General features: G+C 42.8%; 1 protein-coding gene across 1 annotated transcript in view; it reads left to right on the plus strand.

The window, feature by feature from the left end:
* Nucleotides 1-14,976, plus strand: part of LOC138666501 (zinc finger protein 391-like) — a 35,794-nt gene extending 20,818 nt beyond the window's left edge. Inside the window, exons 2-7 of the mRNA XM_069754716.1 lie at nucleotides 8,282-8,431; nucleotides 8,560-8,739; nucleotides 8,823-8,946; nucleotides 9,030-9,127; nucleotides 9,326-9,404; nucleotides 14,030-14,976. Coding sequence (XP_069610817.1) covers nucleotides 8,360-8,431; nucleotides 8,560-8,739; nucleotides 8,823-8,946; nucleotides 9,030-9,127; nucleotides 9,326-9,404; nucleotides 14,030-14,976 — 1,500 coding nt within the window. The 5' untranslated portion in view covers nucleotides 8,282-8,359. The remainder of the gene's footprint in view (nucleotides 1-8,281; nucleotides 8,432-8,559; nucleotides 8,740-8,822; nucleotides 8,947-9,029; nucleotides 9,128-9,325; nucleotides 9,405-14,029) is intronic.
* Nucleotides 14,977-19,875: the final 4,899 nt, after the last annotated feature.

Below are 19,875 nucleotides of genomic sequence, written 5' to 3' on the forward strand. Positions count from 1 at the left end.
TGCACATTGTTTTTTGTATTTCACATGTTTTTTCGATCGTGGCCATGTAGCCATGGTGACGCTTCAGGAGGTAGGAGGGGTTATGAGATTTCTCTGTGTATATATGCCCGCCCTGCTTCCTTCCGTCACAGGACCTGTTGAAGTGCTATTAGCACGAAACGGCCGTCGTCTGTGTGTGTTTCACTACCCTCCCTGCAACGTTTGTTATGATGTCTGAATAAAGCTACCAAAGCATCACCGGTGAGTGCGCTGTTCTTTTTTTCTTTTTTCTATTATTTGGACTTTCATTGAACTGTGGCAACAGCGGCACCCCGGGTGGTAGAATCTGGCTCCTTTAGGTTCTATGCGGTATATGTTCACAGCGTAAGGAAAGCACCAGGGTCCAACTCATCTAGCAGTGCAGATGTATATATTTTTGCTTATATTTTTTGAGACATCAGTAGGTTAAGTGTTTTTGAATATCCATATTGAATCAGGAGCCCCATATAATGCTCCATACAGTTCATTATGGCCCCATAAGATGCTCCATATACAAATATGCCCCATATAATGCTCCATGCAGTTCTTTATGGCATCATAGATGCCCCATATAATGCTCCATGCAGTTCTTTATGGCCCCATAGATGCCCCTTATAATGCTCCATACAGTTCTTTATGGCCCCATAAGATGCTCCATATACAAATATGCCCCATATAATGCTCCATACAGTTCTTTATGACCCCATAGATGCCCCATATAATGCTCCATGCAGTACTTTATGGCCCCATAGATGCCCCATATAATGCTCCATACAGTTCTTTATGGCCCCATAGATGCTCCATGCAGTTCTTTATGACCCCATAGATGCCCCATATAATGCTCCATGTAGTTCTTTATGGCCCCATAGATGCCCCATATAATGCTCCATGCAGTACTTTATGGCCCCATAGATGCCCCATATAATGCTCCATACAGTTCTTTATGGTCCCATAGATGCTCCATGCAGTTCTTTATGACCCCATAGATGCCCCATATAATGCTCCATGTAGTTCTTTATGGCCCCATAGATGCCCCATATAATGCTCCATACAGTTCTTTATGGCCCCATAAGATGCTCCATATGCAAATATGCCCCATATAATGCTTCATACAGTTCTTTATGACCCCATAGATGCCCCATAGATGCTCCATGCAGTTCTTTATGGCCCCATAGATGCCCCCTATAATGCTCCATGCAGTTATTTATGGCCCCATAGATGCCCCATAAGATGCTCCATATACAAATATGCCCCATATAATGCTCCATGCAGTTCTTTATGGCCCCATAGATGCTCCATATAATGCTCCATGCAGTTCTTTATGGCCCCATAGATGCCCCTTATAATGTTCCATACAGTTCTTTATGGCCCCATAAGATGCTCCATATACAAATATGCCCCATATAATGCTCCATACAGTTCTTTATGGCCCCATAGATGCCCCATATAATGCTCCATACAGTTCTTTATGACCACATAAATGCCCCATATAATGCTCCATGCAGTTCTTTATGGCCCCATAGATGCCCCATATAATGCTCCATGCAGTTCTTTATGGCCCCATAGATGCCCTATATAATGCTCCATGCAGTTCTTTATGGCCCCATAGATGCCCCATAAAATGCTCCATACAGTTCTTTATGGCCCCATAGATGCTCCATGCAGTTCCTTTTGACCATATAGATGCCCCATATAATGCTCCATACAGTTCTTTATGGCCCCATAGATGCCCCATATAATGCTCCATACAGTTCTTTATGGCCCCATAGATGCCCCTTATAATGCTCCATGCAGTTCTTTATGGCCCCATAGATGCCCCATATAATGCTCCATACAGTTCTTTATGGCCCCATAGATGTCCCTTATAATGCTCTATGCATTTCTTTATGGCCCCATAGATGCTCCATATAACATTGTGCCACATGTAATGCTGCTGCACTAAAAACAAAAATGACATACTCACCTCTCGTCGCTGCCTGCTGCTCCTCAGCGTCCCGTCTCTCCGCACTGACTGTTCAGGCAGAGGGCTGCGCGCACACTAATACTTCATCTCACCTTCTGACCTGAACAGTCAGTGCAGAGGACGCGGAAGACGAGGCGGCGGTGGAACGCTGAAAGGCAGCTGGGGTGTCTGGGGCCCACAGGAGGAATTGACCCTAGGGGCCCATTCTACAGCTATATCCAAATACCTATATTGTTACAGATGCAAGAAATGTCATAGGGATCTATGACTGGCACTACCTGGTCATCACGGCAGATAACTCATCACATATGTCGTTTTATGAGGTTGGCATCAGTTATGGAGCTGTTGTGATATCACAGCCCATTGTGGTCAGGGGAGATGCTGTAATATTTCGGGTGAGTGACATTACAAGGGGAGTCATTGAGGCACACAGCTTCTGACAGTACAACCTTTCCAAACATGTAAAACGCAGTATAATCACAATTATGTATCACTCAGTTGAAAGGGATTGCCCAAGACCAAAGCCGCCCATCAATGCTCATAACAATGAGATCCAGCCCCAACATCACTGGAACGCTGCCAGTGCTGGAGGTGAATATATATTTATTTTACAGTAGACAATATAGTATTTATGGAAGAGTTGTCCAAGTAGTGCTCAGCCCCTTTACGGATAGGTGATCAATATCCAACTGGCTGGGGACCCCCACTGATCAGCTGTTAGCAGCCCCCACTACCACCGGAAGTACTCCTGTACATGCTTTGTATACTGTGTATTCACCTTTCCCAGCTATTGTAGCTCTGCTCCCAATCACTTTAATAAGAGCTGAGCTACAATACTCGAGAATGGCCACTACGTGTACGGACCTGTGTTGTTCCAGCTCCGCAGGGACCTGGTAAAAGCTGACAGGTGGGTCATCAATATTGTAGCCTTGGAAAAAAACCTTAATTTGCTTCTGAAGTTCTGATCATAGCAGCAATCTGGTCATCTGTACCTTTAACCATGTCCTGGCCACACAGGCACACTCACACACAGACACGCAGGCACACACACACACAGACAAACTCACACGCAGACATGCAGGCACACTCACACACAGACACACTCACACACAAACACGCAGGCACACTCACACACAGACACACTCACACACAAACACGCAGGCACACTCACACACACTCACACACAGACACACTCACACACAAACACGCAGGCACACAAACACTCACACACAGACACACTCACACACAAACACGCAGGCACACAAACACACTCACACACAGACACACTCACACACAAACACGCAGGCACACTCACACACAGACACACACACACAGACACACTCACACACAGACACACTCACATACAAACACACAGGCACACACACACAAACACTCACACAGAGTGAGAGACACTCACACACAGACACGCAGGCACACTCACACAGACACGCAGGCACACACACACAGACACACTCACATACAAACACGCAGGCACACTCACACACAGACACACTCACACACAAACACGCAGGCACATACACACAGACACGCAGGCACAGACACGCAGGCACACTCACACACAGACAGACACGCAGGCACACTCACATACAGACAGACACGCAGGCACACTCACACACAGACAGACACGCAGGCATACTCACACACAGACAGACACGCAGGCACACTCACACACAGACAGACACGCAGGCACACTCACACAGCACAGCTCACCTCCCTGCAGCCTGTTCTTTGCCGGCAGCTTTCTGTGTGAGACAACACGCTGGATGACATCATCCAGCTGGGCTCTCACACAGGGAAGCAGGACGCCGGAATGTACTGCTGCTGCCAGGAGGTGAACTGCTGTGTGTCTGACTCTGTGTGCAGCTGTGCCTGTGTATGTGGTGCGGACGGTGCTTTTGCGGTGCTGTGTGTATGTGGTGCAGTGGTGCGGTGGTGGGGCTTTACATGCGGGCAGCGTTAGCCTCACCCTGCGGCTAACGCTGCCCGCTATTAAAGAGAAATGGTATTCACGCTTCTCCACGCCCATGGGGGCGTGGGGAAGCGTGAATATTCATTTGGCTTTAGCAGCGGGGAAAGGATTCTGTCTCCAGCTGCTGCTAGGCTGGCACAGAGCGGGCCCCCTTGACTCAGGGGCCCCATAGCCAGTGGCTGGGGCCCCGGGAGCAGTGGGGGCCCTTGAAGCATTGGGGGCCCTAGGCAGCTGCTGGCAAGTATGCCAGCATGTGTCAGTGCCTGGGCCCACCGGAGAATCCTCCGGTTCTCCGGTGGGCCAGTCCGAGCCTGCTGAAAGGTAAATATTAAATACTCACCTGCTCCCGGGGCTCCTGGCGAGTTAGAATTGGGGGTTTCCACTGTTTAGGCACATCAGGGGCTCTCCAAATGCGACATGGGGTCCAATCTAATTTCCAGCCAATTCTGCGTTGAAAAACTAAAACAGTGCTCCTTCCCTTCTGAGCTCTCCTGTGTGCCCAAACAGGGGTTTACTCCCACATATGGAGTATCAGCATACTCAGGACAAATTGGACAACACATTTTGTGGTCCAATTTCTCCTGCTACCCTTGGGAAAATATAAAACTAGGGGCTAAAAAAAAATTGTAAAGATTTTTTATTTTCACGGCTCTGCATTATAAACTGTAGTGAAACACTTGGGGGATCAAAGATCTCACAACACATCCAGCTAGATTAGTTCCTTGAGGGGTCTATTTTCCAATATGGGGTCACTTGTGGGGGGTTTCTACTGTTTAGGTCCATCAGGGGCTCTGCAAATTCAACGAGACACCTGCAGACCAATGCATCTAAGTCAGCATTCCAAATGGCGCTCCTTCCCTTCCGAGCTCTGCCGTGCACCCAAACAATGGTTCCCACTCACATATGGAGTATAAAACATATGACAAAATTGGAGTAAAAAGTCCACATATGGAGTATCAGCGTACTCAGGACAAATTGGACAACACTTTCGGGGTCCAATTTGTCCTGTTACCCTTGGGAAAATAAAAATTTGGGGGCTAAAATATCATTTTCGTGGAAAAAAAAATATTTTTTATTTTCACGGCTCTGCGTTATAAACTTTAGCGAAACACTTGGGGGTTCAAAGTTCTCACAACACATCTAGATAAGTTCCTTGGGGGGTCTACTTTCCAATATGGGGTCACTTGTGGGGGTTTCTACTGTTTAAGTACATCAGGGGCTCTGCAAATGCAACGTGATGCCTGCAGACCATTCCATCTAAGTCTGCATTCCAAATGGTGCTCCTTCCCTTCCGAGCTCTGCCGTGCGCCCAAACAGTGGTTCCCCCCACATATGGGGTATCAGCGTACTCAGGCGAAATTGGACAACAACTTTAGTGGTCCAATTTCTCCTGTTACCCATGGGAAAAAAATTGCAGGCTAAAAGATCATTTTGTGGAAAGAAAAAATGATTTTTTTTTAATTTTCACGGCTACATTCTAAACTTTAGTGAAACAATTGGGGTTAAAAGTGCTCACCACACATCTAGATAAGTTCCTTAGGGGGTCTTTGTTCCAAAATGGGGTCACTTGTGGGGGGTTTCCACTGTTTAGGCACATCAGGGGCTCTCCAAACGCAACATGGTGTTCGATCTCAATTCCAGCAAATTTTGCATTGACAAGTCAAATGGCGCTCCTTCCCTTCCGAGCTCTGCCATGTGCCCAAACAATGGTTTACCCCAACATATGGGGTATCGGTGTATTCAGGACAAATTGTACAATGACTTTTGTGGTCCAATTTCTCCTGTTACCCTTGGTAAAATAAAACAAATTGGATCTGAAGTAAAAATTTTGTGAAAAAAGTTAAATGTTCAATTTTTTTTTAAATATTCCAAAAATTCCTGTGAAGCACCTGAAGGGTTAATAAACTTTTTGAATGTGGTTTTGAGTACCTTGAGGGGTGCAGTTTTTAGAATGGTGTCACTTTTGGGCATTTTCTGTCATATAGACCCCTCAAAGTCACTTCAAGTGTGAGGTGGTCCCTAAAAAAATGGTTTTGCAAAATGTGTTGTAAAAATGAGAAATAGCTGGTCAATTTTTAACCCTTATAACTTCCTAACAAAAAAAAATTATGTTTCCAAAATTGTGGTAATGTAAAGCAGACATGTTGGTAATGCTATTTATTAACTATTTTGTATGATATGACTCTATAATTTAGGGGCAAAACAACTAAAAGTTTAAAATTGCAAAATTTTCTAAATTTTCGCCAAATTTCCTATTTTTTCACAAATAAACGCAAGCCAAATTGAAGAAATTTTACCACTAACATAAAATACAATATGTCATGAGAAAACTTTCTTAGAATCACCAGGATCCGTTGAAGCGTTTCAGAGTTATGACCTCATAATGTGACAGTGGTCAGAATTGAATGTTTAGTGGTAAACATAATAAATTGGTACATAAACAGTTAAATAAAGACACACACACACACACACAAAATCTGCGTTAGGCCGGGATCACACTTGCGAGAAATTTATAGGAAGGTCGGAACCTTCTACTATTTTTTCTGACTTGAACGCCCCACCCTTCACTATACTGGGATTTTAATTACATCCAAACATAGTTGGTTCCGACCTTCCTATAAATGCAGGCTTTACCATGTTATTAGCCAGAGGTAAGTGTTCACACTAGGCAGACAGGTCAGGGACCCATCCAATCTGAGATTACCTTGACGTTTGGTGGATGGGCTCACATTTTTTGGCCAAATCTTGTGCTAAGCATCTCATGTGTTTCTTTCATAGATTTCACAAGCCATTATGCTAGTCACATTTCATGTATGGCACATTTCCTTGCTTTAGTACAGTTGAGTGCAGCCATTGATCTATTTGCTATATAATTCTTTTTTGGTTATGCACCAGTTCAGACTAGATTACTGTTCAGTCAGTTTATCTATATTAACCGGGGAGGACAGCTACAATTGGGCTACCTCCATGCAAAACGCAGATTTCAGTAGCCAGAAGACCAAGGTTGTGAGGGACTCCAAAACTTACAGCAGAAAGCGGCAGGACAGCTGTACTTCACGTCACCTGTCCGCCCTAACACCCAGGAGACACAGTGGCACATAGAGCCCGGGTCGTGATAGAGACCCTGTAAAAAGGCTCAGGCCACCTGTCATATGGATTAGTGTCCTACCTTTAAGGGGGGCCGAAAGAACAGTGAGGACCCTGACCTTAGCCACAGGCAGTAAGGGACTACACCACCGCGCTAGTAAGAAGGCTTTCATCTCCACCTGGTAAAGGGGACTCTGAACATGCTTCCAAGCCGGCCGGACCCTACCTGTACCTGTGATCTGGTGCCCTGTACTGCGGTTGCCTGAAGCCCCTCTGTAAACCAGGTAAAGAGACTGCAAACCTGTGTCCACTGTTTCTTTGTACACTACCCACCATCACCAGCTACACATCGAGAGCCCTGGGGACCCAACTTCACCTGTGGGAAGTATTACCAACTAGCTGCCATAACATCACCCCAGAGGACCTCTTCAAGCAACGTCTGTCCCCACTGACCGAATACTACAGGTGGCGTCACAAACAAAACTTTATTTACCACTCCCATTAAAGACCTTTCCCTATTATTTGGGCGCCCAGGGCCACAGACTGGGTCGCAGCCACCATGACATCCCCTTTAAGTACTGGACCCGGTACCGAGTACCCCACGGCCCTGACGGGCAACTCAAAATGCTAAAAAAAGACAATATAAAGAGAAAATAAAACACTGTATATGGAGACATTGTTATCAAATATCTCCTGTCTTGGTTCTTACAAAAAAATATTTTATAAAAGCCTCAAACTTCTGTGTGTGAATCAGACCTGAGATCTAACGTGATAGAAGATTACAGTGCGGGGAAGACGGGAAATCTTCATATAGACGGCCGGTGGTGATGGAGTCAGTGACAGACTCTGGACAAATCTGTTTCTAGAGCCGAAGTAGAAGATAAAGATGTCGTACTCATCATGAAGTAGTTATTTCTCCTGTCACGTGTAATGAATATCTCCTGCAGTATTGCTAATGCCGATTCCAGTGTCGGTAGATGAGAGGAGAATTAGCGTTATGGAAGATGAGTCTATGAGAAACGTATTCAGCTGCTGACTCCGAGGGAGAAACTGCTTGTTGTCTGTGGCCTAAAATATATAGGTTTTATTAGTAGATGTGAAGAAGAAAACTAAATACTGCAAAATTATAAATCTCCTCATATGTTTCCCTTATTATCTCCATTAATAGTATTATTACACAGGATTTTTATGATGTTACATTGACTCATCTTCTTCTCATTCAGGTCTCTACAATATCGGATCCTCTCAGTGAAGATCTTCTATAGAAGAGAATTTTCCTGATTTACCCATCAAGGCTGGATATGGACAGAGACAAGATGGCGGAGAAGATAATACACCTCACCCTAGAGATCCTCTTCCGGCTTACTGGAGAGGTGAGAAATTTTGATGTCGTCACAATCCTTCATTCTTATCTATGGGAATACAGATTGACAGGACTGGAGAGGTGATGACTCTGGAAATGTCTGTAGTGAGACTTATTAATGTGTCTCTCCATAACCAGGATTACAAGGTAGCGAAGAAGACCTCTAGTGAACGCTGTCAGGACCCTGTGTCTGAGGGATGGGGAAGACCCCTGAGCCCAATCATGTGGTCTCCACCTCACCCCCTGATACATGAGGACATGAATGACCAGAAGATCCTAGAACTCACCTACAAGATGATTGAGCTGCTGACTGGAGAGGTGACACTGCTGGGAATGCTGGGACATTATACAGTAACGCTATGAAGGGATTGGGGGGATGACGGTATCATGGTATGTGTCAGGTTTCTATAAGGTGTCAGGATGTCGCTGTCTATTTCTCCATGGAGGAGCGGGAGTATTTAGAAGGACACAAAGATCTGTACAAGGACGTCATAATGGAGGTTCCCCAGCCCCTCACATCACCAGGTAATAGACAGGACTAAATACACACGGCCTATAATTATCTGTATGTAAAGAATGAATTCAGTCCCTGTATGTGTTTCCTCCAGATCTATCCAATAAGAGAACAACACCAGAGAGATGTCGCCTTCCTCTATTTCCAGGGGACTGTAAACAAGAAGATCAAAATGTTCCTCAGGATCATCAGGTAGATGGAGAGAAGGTATCATGAGATCTCCCCTATGATGTGTAGATGGCTGTGAAGGTCTTGTGCTCAGTCTTGTTTTATCCACCAGTATTATATGAATTATATTTGTGTAATGAGAAAGGTGGAGATGGCAGGATTAGAGCTGATCATAGATGTGACTTCTCCGTCTGTCTGTAACTTTTACAATATTTGTTTTAGGGTGAAGATCTGACCTATATTAATACTACAGGGACATATGAGTGGTGTAAAGAGGAGATTCTTACATATGACTACCCAGGTGAGTAGTAACCACTAAATGCAGACAAGTCACAGATTTTTCTCAGTCACCGGCTGTGACTGCTTTATCAATGGTGTAGACCGGTCGTATCACAATCTTGTGATCACCATTTTGCCTCTAAACCACAACATTCTGCTCCGTTTGGAAATGTTGAAATTACTTTCAATAGAGCTTACAACCTGGAATATCCACCTACCCCCTGGGATTAGAAGATGCTGACTGTTACCTGCCCAGATCTGTAAACTGCAAAGCCAAATTACAGCATACGTAGATTGTGCTGACAAGTTAGAAAAATATTATGATCAGCCTCTAAGAGAAAGCGGAGGGTAATGATGCTGTTGGCTTCCTAGATCCCTGATGTCTTATTGGATGAATCTCCCTTCTCTCCCTTCTGTGCTGCTGAATGTGCTCATATGGTCCCTACAAGAACAGCTCCAGTTTTTCTGGCCAAACTTTGCATTTATGATCGACAACATTAAATGGCCAAGTGTGAATTTCTGTACAATAACACCATAGTTTCCCTTTATCCTGACTTCTCAATTTCTTTTAAAACCGACTAGCTTTACGGAGGATTGTGATATACTACATAAAAAAGATTACACCTGTGCCATGGTATATCTCTAAGCTGTACGTGGCTGATGGCTGTAATATACATTTATTCACGCCTGCAGATGTGTTGGCATGGTTCGAGCCCGGGTTTCATGGGTTCACTCCACATCATAAATTCCATTATGTTTTCAATCCTAAGGAATTCAGATTACAGCACAATCTCTCCTGAAATGGGGGCGCTAATACTTTCTTTACTCTTATCTTTGATGATCTAATATTTCTTCTTGAAGCTCACCTGACAGAAAATATTGGCCCTTATGTTAGTTTAGATTGCCAAGAGCCATCAAGCTACATACAGTAATTACCCCAGAGAGGTTTCACCACTAGTTACTCATTTATTTCTGATGAAGACTGTTGAATTTGATTCAGTAGATGTGTTATTGTCTATAGTCACAGTTTTTGACTACAGTAGATAGTTACCAAAATACTCTGATAACCAGTTCCTGCCGCCAGTTTTGTGTTCATAATCAGGGCCCATTTTTCAAATCTGACGTGTGTCACTTTCTGTGGTGAGAATTTTAGAATTCTTTACAAAATATAAACCCCATTTTTTTCACTTTCACAAATGGGAATAGCAAACACATGGACCTCACAAAATATTTTCCAACGTCTCTTGAATCACATAATACCCTATACACGGTTGTACATTACTGTCTGGGCACACGGCAGGGTTGAGAAGGGAAGTAGCGCCATTTAACAATTTGAATCAAGATCCTACTGGAATAGTTTGCAGAAACAATGTAATGGGGTCACTGTTCAGGGTCACCTGACAGCTCAAAAGATGGCCACCACGAACAGGTTTGGCGCTATCTACTCCATTTTCCTAATCCCAGTGATTGTCTTGCTCATCACCCTTTAAAAGGGAACCTGTCAGCAGGATTGTGCATAGTAACCTACAAACACTGTCAGGTCGGCGCCGTTATACTAATTACAATGACACCTCGGTTAATGAATTCCGTCTTGTGGTTGTTTAATCCTTATTTTCAGTTTTCATTTAATCATATTTCTGTGCTCTGGTGTGTCCTGTGGGGGGGGGGGGGGGTCCTTCATGTGGTGCTCTGATTAGGTATTCATCTGTATGGCTCCTGACAGGTCACTGATCACTCACTGACCTGCTCCATAGTTGACATAATGAATATTATAAATATCTTTGAAAAAAAATCCATTTGAAAATAGCGCCGATCGTGCCTGCACAATAGCAGCTATCGGTGGTCTGATAGCTGCTATTGTGCAGGCGCCGGCTGCACCATCTTGGTAGAGAAAAAAAATCATCCTCCAAGATGGCGTTGCCTTCGCAGTAGCAGCTATCGTTGATCGATAATAGCTGCTATTGCGAAGGCGCAAGCAGCGTTATCTTGCAGGAGGAATTTTTTTTGTTTAGCAAGATGGCACGCATGCACAATAGCAGCTATCGGATCACCGATAGCTGCTACTGTGCAAGCGCTACCAACTTGATTTCCCAACAGTTTTTTGTTAGGAAGTTCAGGAAAACAGCAAAGAAATGTATATATAATTAATTACAAAATACATATGTGATTATGGTGCTGTGCAGGTGCTGCCGCTGGCACCTGCCTGCAGAAGGTTTTTTTTTTTTCTTGCTAATTGTGGTTTGTGCACACTGCAAGGCTCAGAAGCGAGGAAGAGATTTGACTTTCTGAGAACGGATATTGCTGGATAGGTTTATGGAAGCCATGTTGCTTTTGAAGAGCCTTTGAGCCACTAATAATGTGGAAACTTCTGCTTTTTCACTGACAGATGATGGACCTGAGTGGGAACTTGTTTTTCATGAGATGAGTAGAAGTTTTTATAGGTATTATGTTCATCAACATAACGTTTGTGGCTTTGTATTCCATATTTGGGAGGCAGAATGAGTAAACAGTTGAACACCAGGCTCCACTGGATCATCCTATGAGATTTTCTATTAGTTTAAAACAAAAGGAAAAAATATGGAGCTGAAGTCCAAAATACTAAAAAGGTATAAATTTATTCGATAGAATCAATTAGTAACATTCATTTAAATACAAGAGACATGATCAGCAGAGAGATCAGGTAGATATCAGCGTGTAGACCAAATAGTACCACATCATTAGTTTAATAAAGTGCTTAGTGCTGTTCCATCATATCAGGGAAAAAAAACAAGATGATTAGATGGTAAGTAGCAACCATAATAATCAGTGCCTAGCTACAAAGTGCCCAATATATATCAGACCATCTCCTATCCTATGGTTCCTTACCCATCATGTGATATATAGGGACCCACGCCATGCAGCCCCAATGCGCGTTTCGTGTTGACTTTGTCAGGGGGCAATCCTGATACCTTTTAGTATTTGGACTTCATCTCCATATTTTTTCCTCTTGTTTTCAACATATTTAGATGTGAAGTGTCGTTTTGTTAATGCTTGCTGCACTGTTTCCCCACATGTGGTGGAACGTGCATGACAGATTTGCACTAATGGTTCCTTTTGTGGTCTGTATTTATCTTATGAGGTTCTCTATTAGGCTGGGGTCACACTTAGGCTATGTGCCCATGTTGCAGAAATGCTGCGGAAATGTCCACAGCATTTCCGCTACTCCCTGCCGCAGGTAAAACGCATGCAGAATTCGCATGCCTTTTCCTGCAAAACATAAGCGTTTTGCAAGCGTTTTTAGCTTGCAGAATGCTTGTGTTTTCCAAGCGATTTGAAGCATCACTTGGAAAAGTCATTGACAGGTTGGTCACACTTGTCAAGCATAGTGCTTGACAAGTGTGACTAACTTTTTACTATTGATGCTGCCTATATATAAAAAATATTGCTATTCTCACCTTCCGACGGCCCCCGATTTCCTCAGCGGCGCTCCCGGTACGCTCGGTTCCCAGGGATGCTTTGCGCAAAGGACCTTTGTGACGTCGCGGTTGCGTGACCGTGACGTCATCCCAGGTGATTCGCGCAATGCATCCCTGGGAACGGAAGCCGCCGCATGCACCACTGAGAGGCGGGAGGACTCTGGGAGCCATCAGAAGGTAAGTATGTCCCTATTTTTTATTTTAATTCTTTTTTTTACATAAGGTAAATATGGATCCCAGGGCCTGGATGAGAGTCTCCTCTCCTCCAGATCCTGGGTACCATCCGCACATGAAGCGCTCACTTAACGCATGGTGGACATAACCACATGCGTAAAGTGAGCATTTCAATGCAAACCTATGGCTACGGAATTGCCGTGATTCCGCAGAAATAATGAACATGCTGCGGATTTTACTGCTATGCAATTCTGCAGCAGGAAACCCCGCATAATGGGCACAGCAACTGCGGAATCCAATAGGATTGCATGGGAATGCGTTTTTTAAGCGTTTTTAAGCATTTCCGCTGCGGCAAAAAACGAGGTAGAAACGCATAAAAAATGCAACGTGGGCACATAGCCTTAACATATGAAAAATTTGTCAGAGTCTCCCTGCCGAGAGTCGCACAAATGTTCTCCGTATGGTCATCCGTGTGTAATGAGTTTGCAATGCGATGGTGCGATTTTCTCGCACCCATGTAACCATATGGCATCCGTATGACATGCGTATGGCTTTATATTTCTCATTGCTTTTCCCCATTGAATTTAATGTCTCAATGGGCTGAAATGAGGAAAATGTGTGCGTATTTCTCGCAAGACACACTGATGGTCCTTGTGGTGTCCGATTTTTTTTTTCTACCACCCATAGGCTTGCATTGGCTAGTCTCAGGCGATATACGTCTACAATCACAGCATGCTGCAATTTTACACGCATGCGGAATATGGACGAGAAAAAAAATGTGATGTGAGCTGCCCCATAGATTAACAGTGGTCCGAGTGCAATGCGAGGTTTTCTCGCATAGCACTCGTCTGTATTCAACGCTAGTGTGATCCCGGCCTTAGACTGTGAACTGTCCTTGTCTTGGTGGATAATTCAATATTTTTACATAACTTGCCATTTTTACAGACAGTTTAAGTAGAAATGTTAAATGACATTCAAAGATATTTTATTCAAAAATAATTTGTTTTATTCCTAGCAGATGACTGTACCAGGAGGTCAGAGGGACAGCTAACATTGTCAATTTTTAAATCCGATGATCTTGGGACCCCACAGGATATAATTGAATTGAATGCCAATACTCCAGATATACCATCATCCCTTCACAGCAAAGATCTTTCATCTGATCCTTTGAAACAGGTCCTGTCTTCTGATTCATTACCGACTGCTAAGGAAAATCAAAGTCACAAAATAAGCATTAAAAACAGAAATAGTCCTAAATCAAAGAAGCCATTTTCATGTTCAGAATATAGAAATTGGTTTCCCATCGAAAACATTGAAAAGTCTTTTCTTAACCACTCAAAAATTCACACAGTGGAGAAAAGATTTTCCTGTGCCAAGTGTGGGAAATGTTTTAAGCTCAAATCAAATCTTGTTAGACACCAAAGAAGTCACACAGGGGAGAAGCCTTTTTCATGTTCAGAATGTGGGAAATATTATAGCCATAAAACAGATTTGGTTAAGCACTATAGAACCCACACAGGTGAGAAGCCTTTTTCATGTTCAGAATGTGGAAAATGTTTTAACCAAAAAGCGTATCTTGATAGCCACCAGAGAACCCACACAGGGGAGAAGCCTTTTTCCTGTTCAGTCTGTGGGAAATGTTTTAACCAAAGAACACATCTTGTTACACACCAGAGAATTCACACAGGGGAGAAGCCTTTTTCCTGTCCAGAATGTGGGAAATGTTTTAAACAGAAACCAGATATGGTTAGGCACCAGAGAATCCACTCAGGGGAGAAGCCTTTTTCTTGTTCAGAATGTTGTAAATGTTTTAATCAGAAATCAGATTTGGTTAGGCACCAGAGAATCCACACAGGGGAGAAGCCTTTTTCCTGTTCAGAATGTGGGACATGTTTTAACCGGAATTCAGATTTGGTTAGGCACCAGAGAACCCACACAGGGAAGAAGCCTTTTTCATGTTTATAATGTTGGAAATGTTTTAACCAAAAATTCTATTTCTTAAAGGGGTTGTCCATTACTAGGACAACCCTTTGTCATTCCTCATGTCTGGCCTATTTCAGATAAAAACACTCGTGCTCACTTTCCATGCCAGTGCCGTTCCAATGGTCTTGACATGAGCCCTTCACCCAATCAGCACTGGCTTCACTCTTCCTGCCTTTGGATGTATTGAACATCAACAGGAAGCTCTTGCTGGGGCTTCGCTCTGACTTGGGCCGGAGTCACACTAGAGAGGAATACGGACGAGTGCTATGCGATAAAACATCGCATAGCACTCGGATCAGTATTCATCTATGGGGCAGCTCACTTCACCATTTTCTTCCTCGGCCGTATTGTAGGTGCGAGTAAAATCACAGCAGGGTGCGATTGTCACCGACACTCGGCCAAGTCTAGGCTCACTCTCACCCATATAGGCCTGTGGGTGCAAGTGAAACAACGCACATCACTCAGATATCATCCGAGTCATGTGCGATATACGCTGACCCCGGCAATGGAGAAGATGGAGAAATTCATTTCTCCACCTCCTCCGCAGCTGTGCTCCGATCCGCTCTGTGCGAGAGGCTTAGGGCACAGACGCATGACACTCGGCAGAGCAGGAGCCGAGGGTCATTAGCATATCGCATCCGATGCTTTCACATCAGATGCAATAAGCTAGTGTGACTCCAGTCTCACTCTTATTGTTTGATATGTCCAAAAGTGGAGACAGTGAAAAAAGTTTAAGAACGCACCTGCTTTCAAAATGCATTTGGTATTCTATTAGTCCTTTCCTTATGTTCCCTATGATCCTTAACCACCAGAGGTATTTTCGTTTTTGTGTTATCTTTTTTCACTCCCCTTCTTCCTAGAGCCATAACTTTTTGTTATGCCATGTGAGGACTTGTTTTTTGTAGGAAGAGTTGTATTTTTGAATGACACTATTGGTTTTACCATGTCATGTACTAGAAAATGGGAAAAAATTTCAAGTGCAGTGAAATTGCAAAAAAAGTGCAAACCCACACTTGTTTTTTTTGTTTTGCTTTTTTACTAGGTTCACTAAATCAAACATGTCTAGGTTCCTTTTTATCTAAGGGGTGAAAAAAAATTCCAAACTTTGTTTTAACCCCTTTACCCCCAAGGGTGGTTTGCACGTCAATGACCAGGCCAATTTTTACAATTCTGACCACTGTCCCTTTATGAGGTTATAACTCTGGAACGCTTCAACGGATCCCAGTGATTCTGACATTGTTTTCTCGTCGTGACATATTGTACTTCATGATAGTGGTAAAATTTCTTTGATATTACCTGCGTTTATTTGTGAAAAAAAAAACGGAAATTTGGCGAAAATTTTGAAAATTTCGCAATTTTCCAAACTTTGAATTTTTATGCAATTAAATCACAGAGATATGTCACACAAAATACTTAATAAGTAAAATTTCCCACATGTCTACTTTACATCAGCACAATTTTGGAACCATTTTTTTTTTTGTTAGGGAGTTATGAGGGTTAAAAGTTGACCAGCAATTTCTCATTTTTACAACACCATTTTTTTTTATGGATCACATCTAATTTGAAGTCATTTTGAGGGGTCTATATGATAGAAAATACCCAAGTGTGACACCATTCTAAAAACTGCACCCCTCAAGGTGCTCAAAACCACATTCAAGAAGTTTATTAACCCTTCAGGTGTTTCACAGGAATTTTTGGAATGTTTAAATAAAAATGAACATTTACATAGTTACATAGTTATTAAGGTTGAAGGAAGACTTTAAGTCCATCTAGTTCAACAAATAGCCTAACCTAACTTTCCCTAACATGTTGATCCAGAGGAAGGCAAAAAAAACCCATGTGGCAAAGAGTAAGCTCCACCTTGGGGAAAAAAATTCCTTCCCGACTCCACATACGGCAATCAGACTAGTTCCCTGGATCAACGCCCTATCAAGGAATCTAGTGTATATACCCTGTAACATTATACTTTTCCAGAAATGTATCCAGTCCCCTCTTAAATTTAAGTAATGAATCACTCATTACAACATCATACGGCAGAGAGTTCCATAGTCTCACTGCTCTTACAGTAAAGAATCCGCGTCTGTTATTATGCTTAAACCTTTTTTCCTCCAAACGTAGAGGATGCCCCCTTGTCCCTGTTTCAGGTCTATGATTAAAAAGATCATCAGAAAGGTCTTTGTACTGTCCCCTCATATATTTATACATTAACATAAGATCACCCCTTAGTTTTCGTTTTTCCAAACTAAATAGCCCCAAGTGTAATAACCTATCTTGGTATTGCAGACCCCCCAGTCCTCTAATAACCTTGGTCGCTCTTCTCTGCACCCGCTCCAGTTCAGCTATGTCTTTCTTATACACCGGAGACCAGAACTGTGCACAGTATTCTAAGTGTGGTCGAACTAGTGACTTGTATAGAGGTAAAATTATGTTCTCCTCATGAGCATCTATGCCTCTTTTAATGCATCCCATTATTTTATTTGCCTTTGTAGCAGCTGCCTGACACTGGCCACTGAATATGAGTTTGTCATCCACCCATACACCCAGGTCTTTTTCATTGACGGTTTTGCCCAGAGTTTTAGAATTAAGCACATAATTATACATCTTATTACTTCTACCCAAGTGCATGACCTTACATTTATCCCCATTAAAGCTCATTTGCCATTTATCAGCCCAAGCTTCTAGTTTACATAAATCATCCTGTAATATAAAATTGTCCTCCTCTGTATTGATTACCCTGTAGAGTTTAGTGTCATCTGCAAATATTGAAATTCTACTCTGAATGCCCCCATACAAGATCATTAATAAATATGTTAAAAAGAAGAGGGCCCAATACTGACCCCTGTGGTACCCCACTGCTAACCGCTACCCAGTCCGAGTGTGTTCCATTAATAACCACCCTTTGTTTCCTATCCCTGAGCCAGCTCTCAACCCACTTACACATATTTTCCCCTATCCCCATTATTCTCATTTTATGTATCAACCTTTTGTGTGGCACCGTATCAAAAGCTTTTGAAAAGTCCATATACACTACATCTACTGGGTTCCTTTGGTCCAGTCCGGAACTTACCTCTTCATAGAAACTGATCAAATTAGTCTGACATGAACGGTCCCTAGTAAACCCGTGCTGATACTGGGTCATGAGGTTATTCCTCTTCAGATACTCCAGTATAGCATCCCTTAGAATGCCCTCCAGGATTTTACCCACAGTAGAGGTTAAGCTTACTGGCCTATAGTTTCCGAGTTCAGTTTTTGTCCCCTTTTTTAATATTGGCACCACATTTGCTATACGCCAGTCCTGTGGTACAGACCCTGTTATTATGGAGTCTTTAAAGATTAAAAATAATGGTCTATCAATGACTGTACTTATTTCCTTTAGTACTTGAGGATGTATCCCATCCGGGCCCGGAGATTTGTCAATTTTAGTGATTTTTAGACGCCGCCGCACTTCCTGCTGGGTTAAGCAGGTGACATTTAATGGGGAATTTTTATCACTAGTCATTTTGTCTGCCATGGGATTTTCTTGTGTAAATACTGATGAAAAAAAGTCATTTAGCATATTGGCTTTTTCCTCATCCTCATCCACCATTTCCCCCAGATTATTTAATATTTAACTTTTTTTCACAAAAAATTTACTTCAGCTCCAATTTGTTTTATTTTACCAAGGGTAAGAGAAGAAATTGGACACCAAAAGTTGTTGTACAATTTGTCCTGAGTACGCTGATACCCCATATGTGGGGGTAAACCACTGTTTTGGCGCATGGGAGAGCTCGGAAGGGAAGGAGCGCCGTTTGACTTATCAATGCAAAATTGACAGGAATTGAGATGAGACGCCATGTTGCGTTTGGAGAGCCACTGATGTGCCTAAACATTGAAACCCCCCACAAGTGACACCATTTTGGAAAGTAGACCCCCGAAGGAACTTATCTGGATGTGTGGTGAGCACTTTGACACACCAAGGGCTTCACAGAAGTTTATAATGCAGAGCCATAAAAATAAAACATTTTTTTCCCACAAAAATTATTTTTTAGCCCCCAGTTTTGTATTTTCCCAAGGGTAACAGGAGAAATTGGACCCTAAATGTTGTTGTCCAATTTGTCCTGAGTAAATTGGACCCTAAATGTTGTCCAATTTGTCCTGAGTACGTGGATACCCCATATGTGGGGGGAACCACCGTTTGAGCGCATGGCAGAGCTCGGAAGAGAAGGAGCATCATTTGGAATGCAGACTTAGATGGATTAGTCTGCATGCGTCACATTGCGTTTGCAGAGCCCCTAATGTACCTAAACAGTAGAAACCCCCCACACGTGACCCCATATTGGAAACTAGACCCCTCAAGGAACTTATCTAGATGTGTTGTGAGAACTTTGAACCCCCAAGTGTTTCACTACAGTTTATAACGCAGAGCCGTGAAAATAAAAAATCTTTTTTTCCCACAAAAATAATTTTTTAGCCCCCAGTTTTGTATTTTCCCAAGGGTAACAGAAGAAATTGGACCCCAAAAGTTGTTGTCCAATTTGTCCGGAGTACGCTGATACCCCATATAGGCAAAAAAGGCGTCAGTAAAAAACACAGTGTGCACATATATGGCGACTCTAAATCAAATAATCAAAAATAGGAGAACCGAGAGTCAAAACTGGCCACAAAATTTCACAGAAGGTAATATTTATTAAATAAATCAAACAAACATACAAGTAAATAATGATCACAGATATAAAGTGCATAGCAACTATATCCTAGGTTACATCCGTGTCACCCAGGTACACAAGACAGGACCCAAATGAGTATGGGAAAAACAGTACATTTAATGATAAATGTCAAACTTAAGGTGCTGCTCACACAAGGGCTATACTACTTCAGACATGTGGTGATCTTAATGAAAAA

This window comes from Ranitomeya imitator, chromosome 2 (assembly GCF_032444005.1).
Source record: "Ranitomeya imitator isolate aRanImi1 chromosome 2, aRanImi1.pri, whole genome shotgun sequence".
Taxonomy (NCBI): Eukaryota; Metazoa; Chordata; class Amphibia; order Anura; family Dendrobatidae; genus Ranitomeya; species Ranitomeya imitator.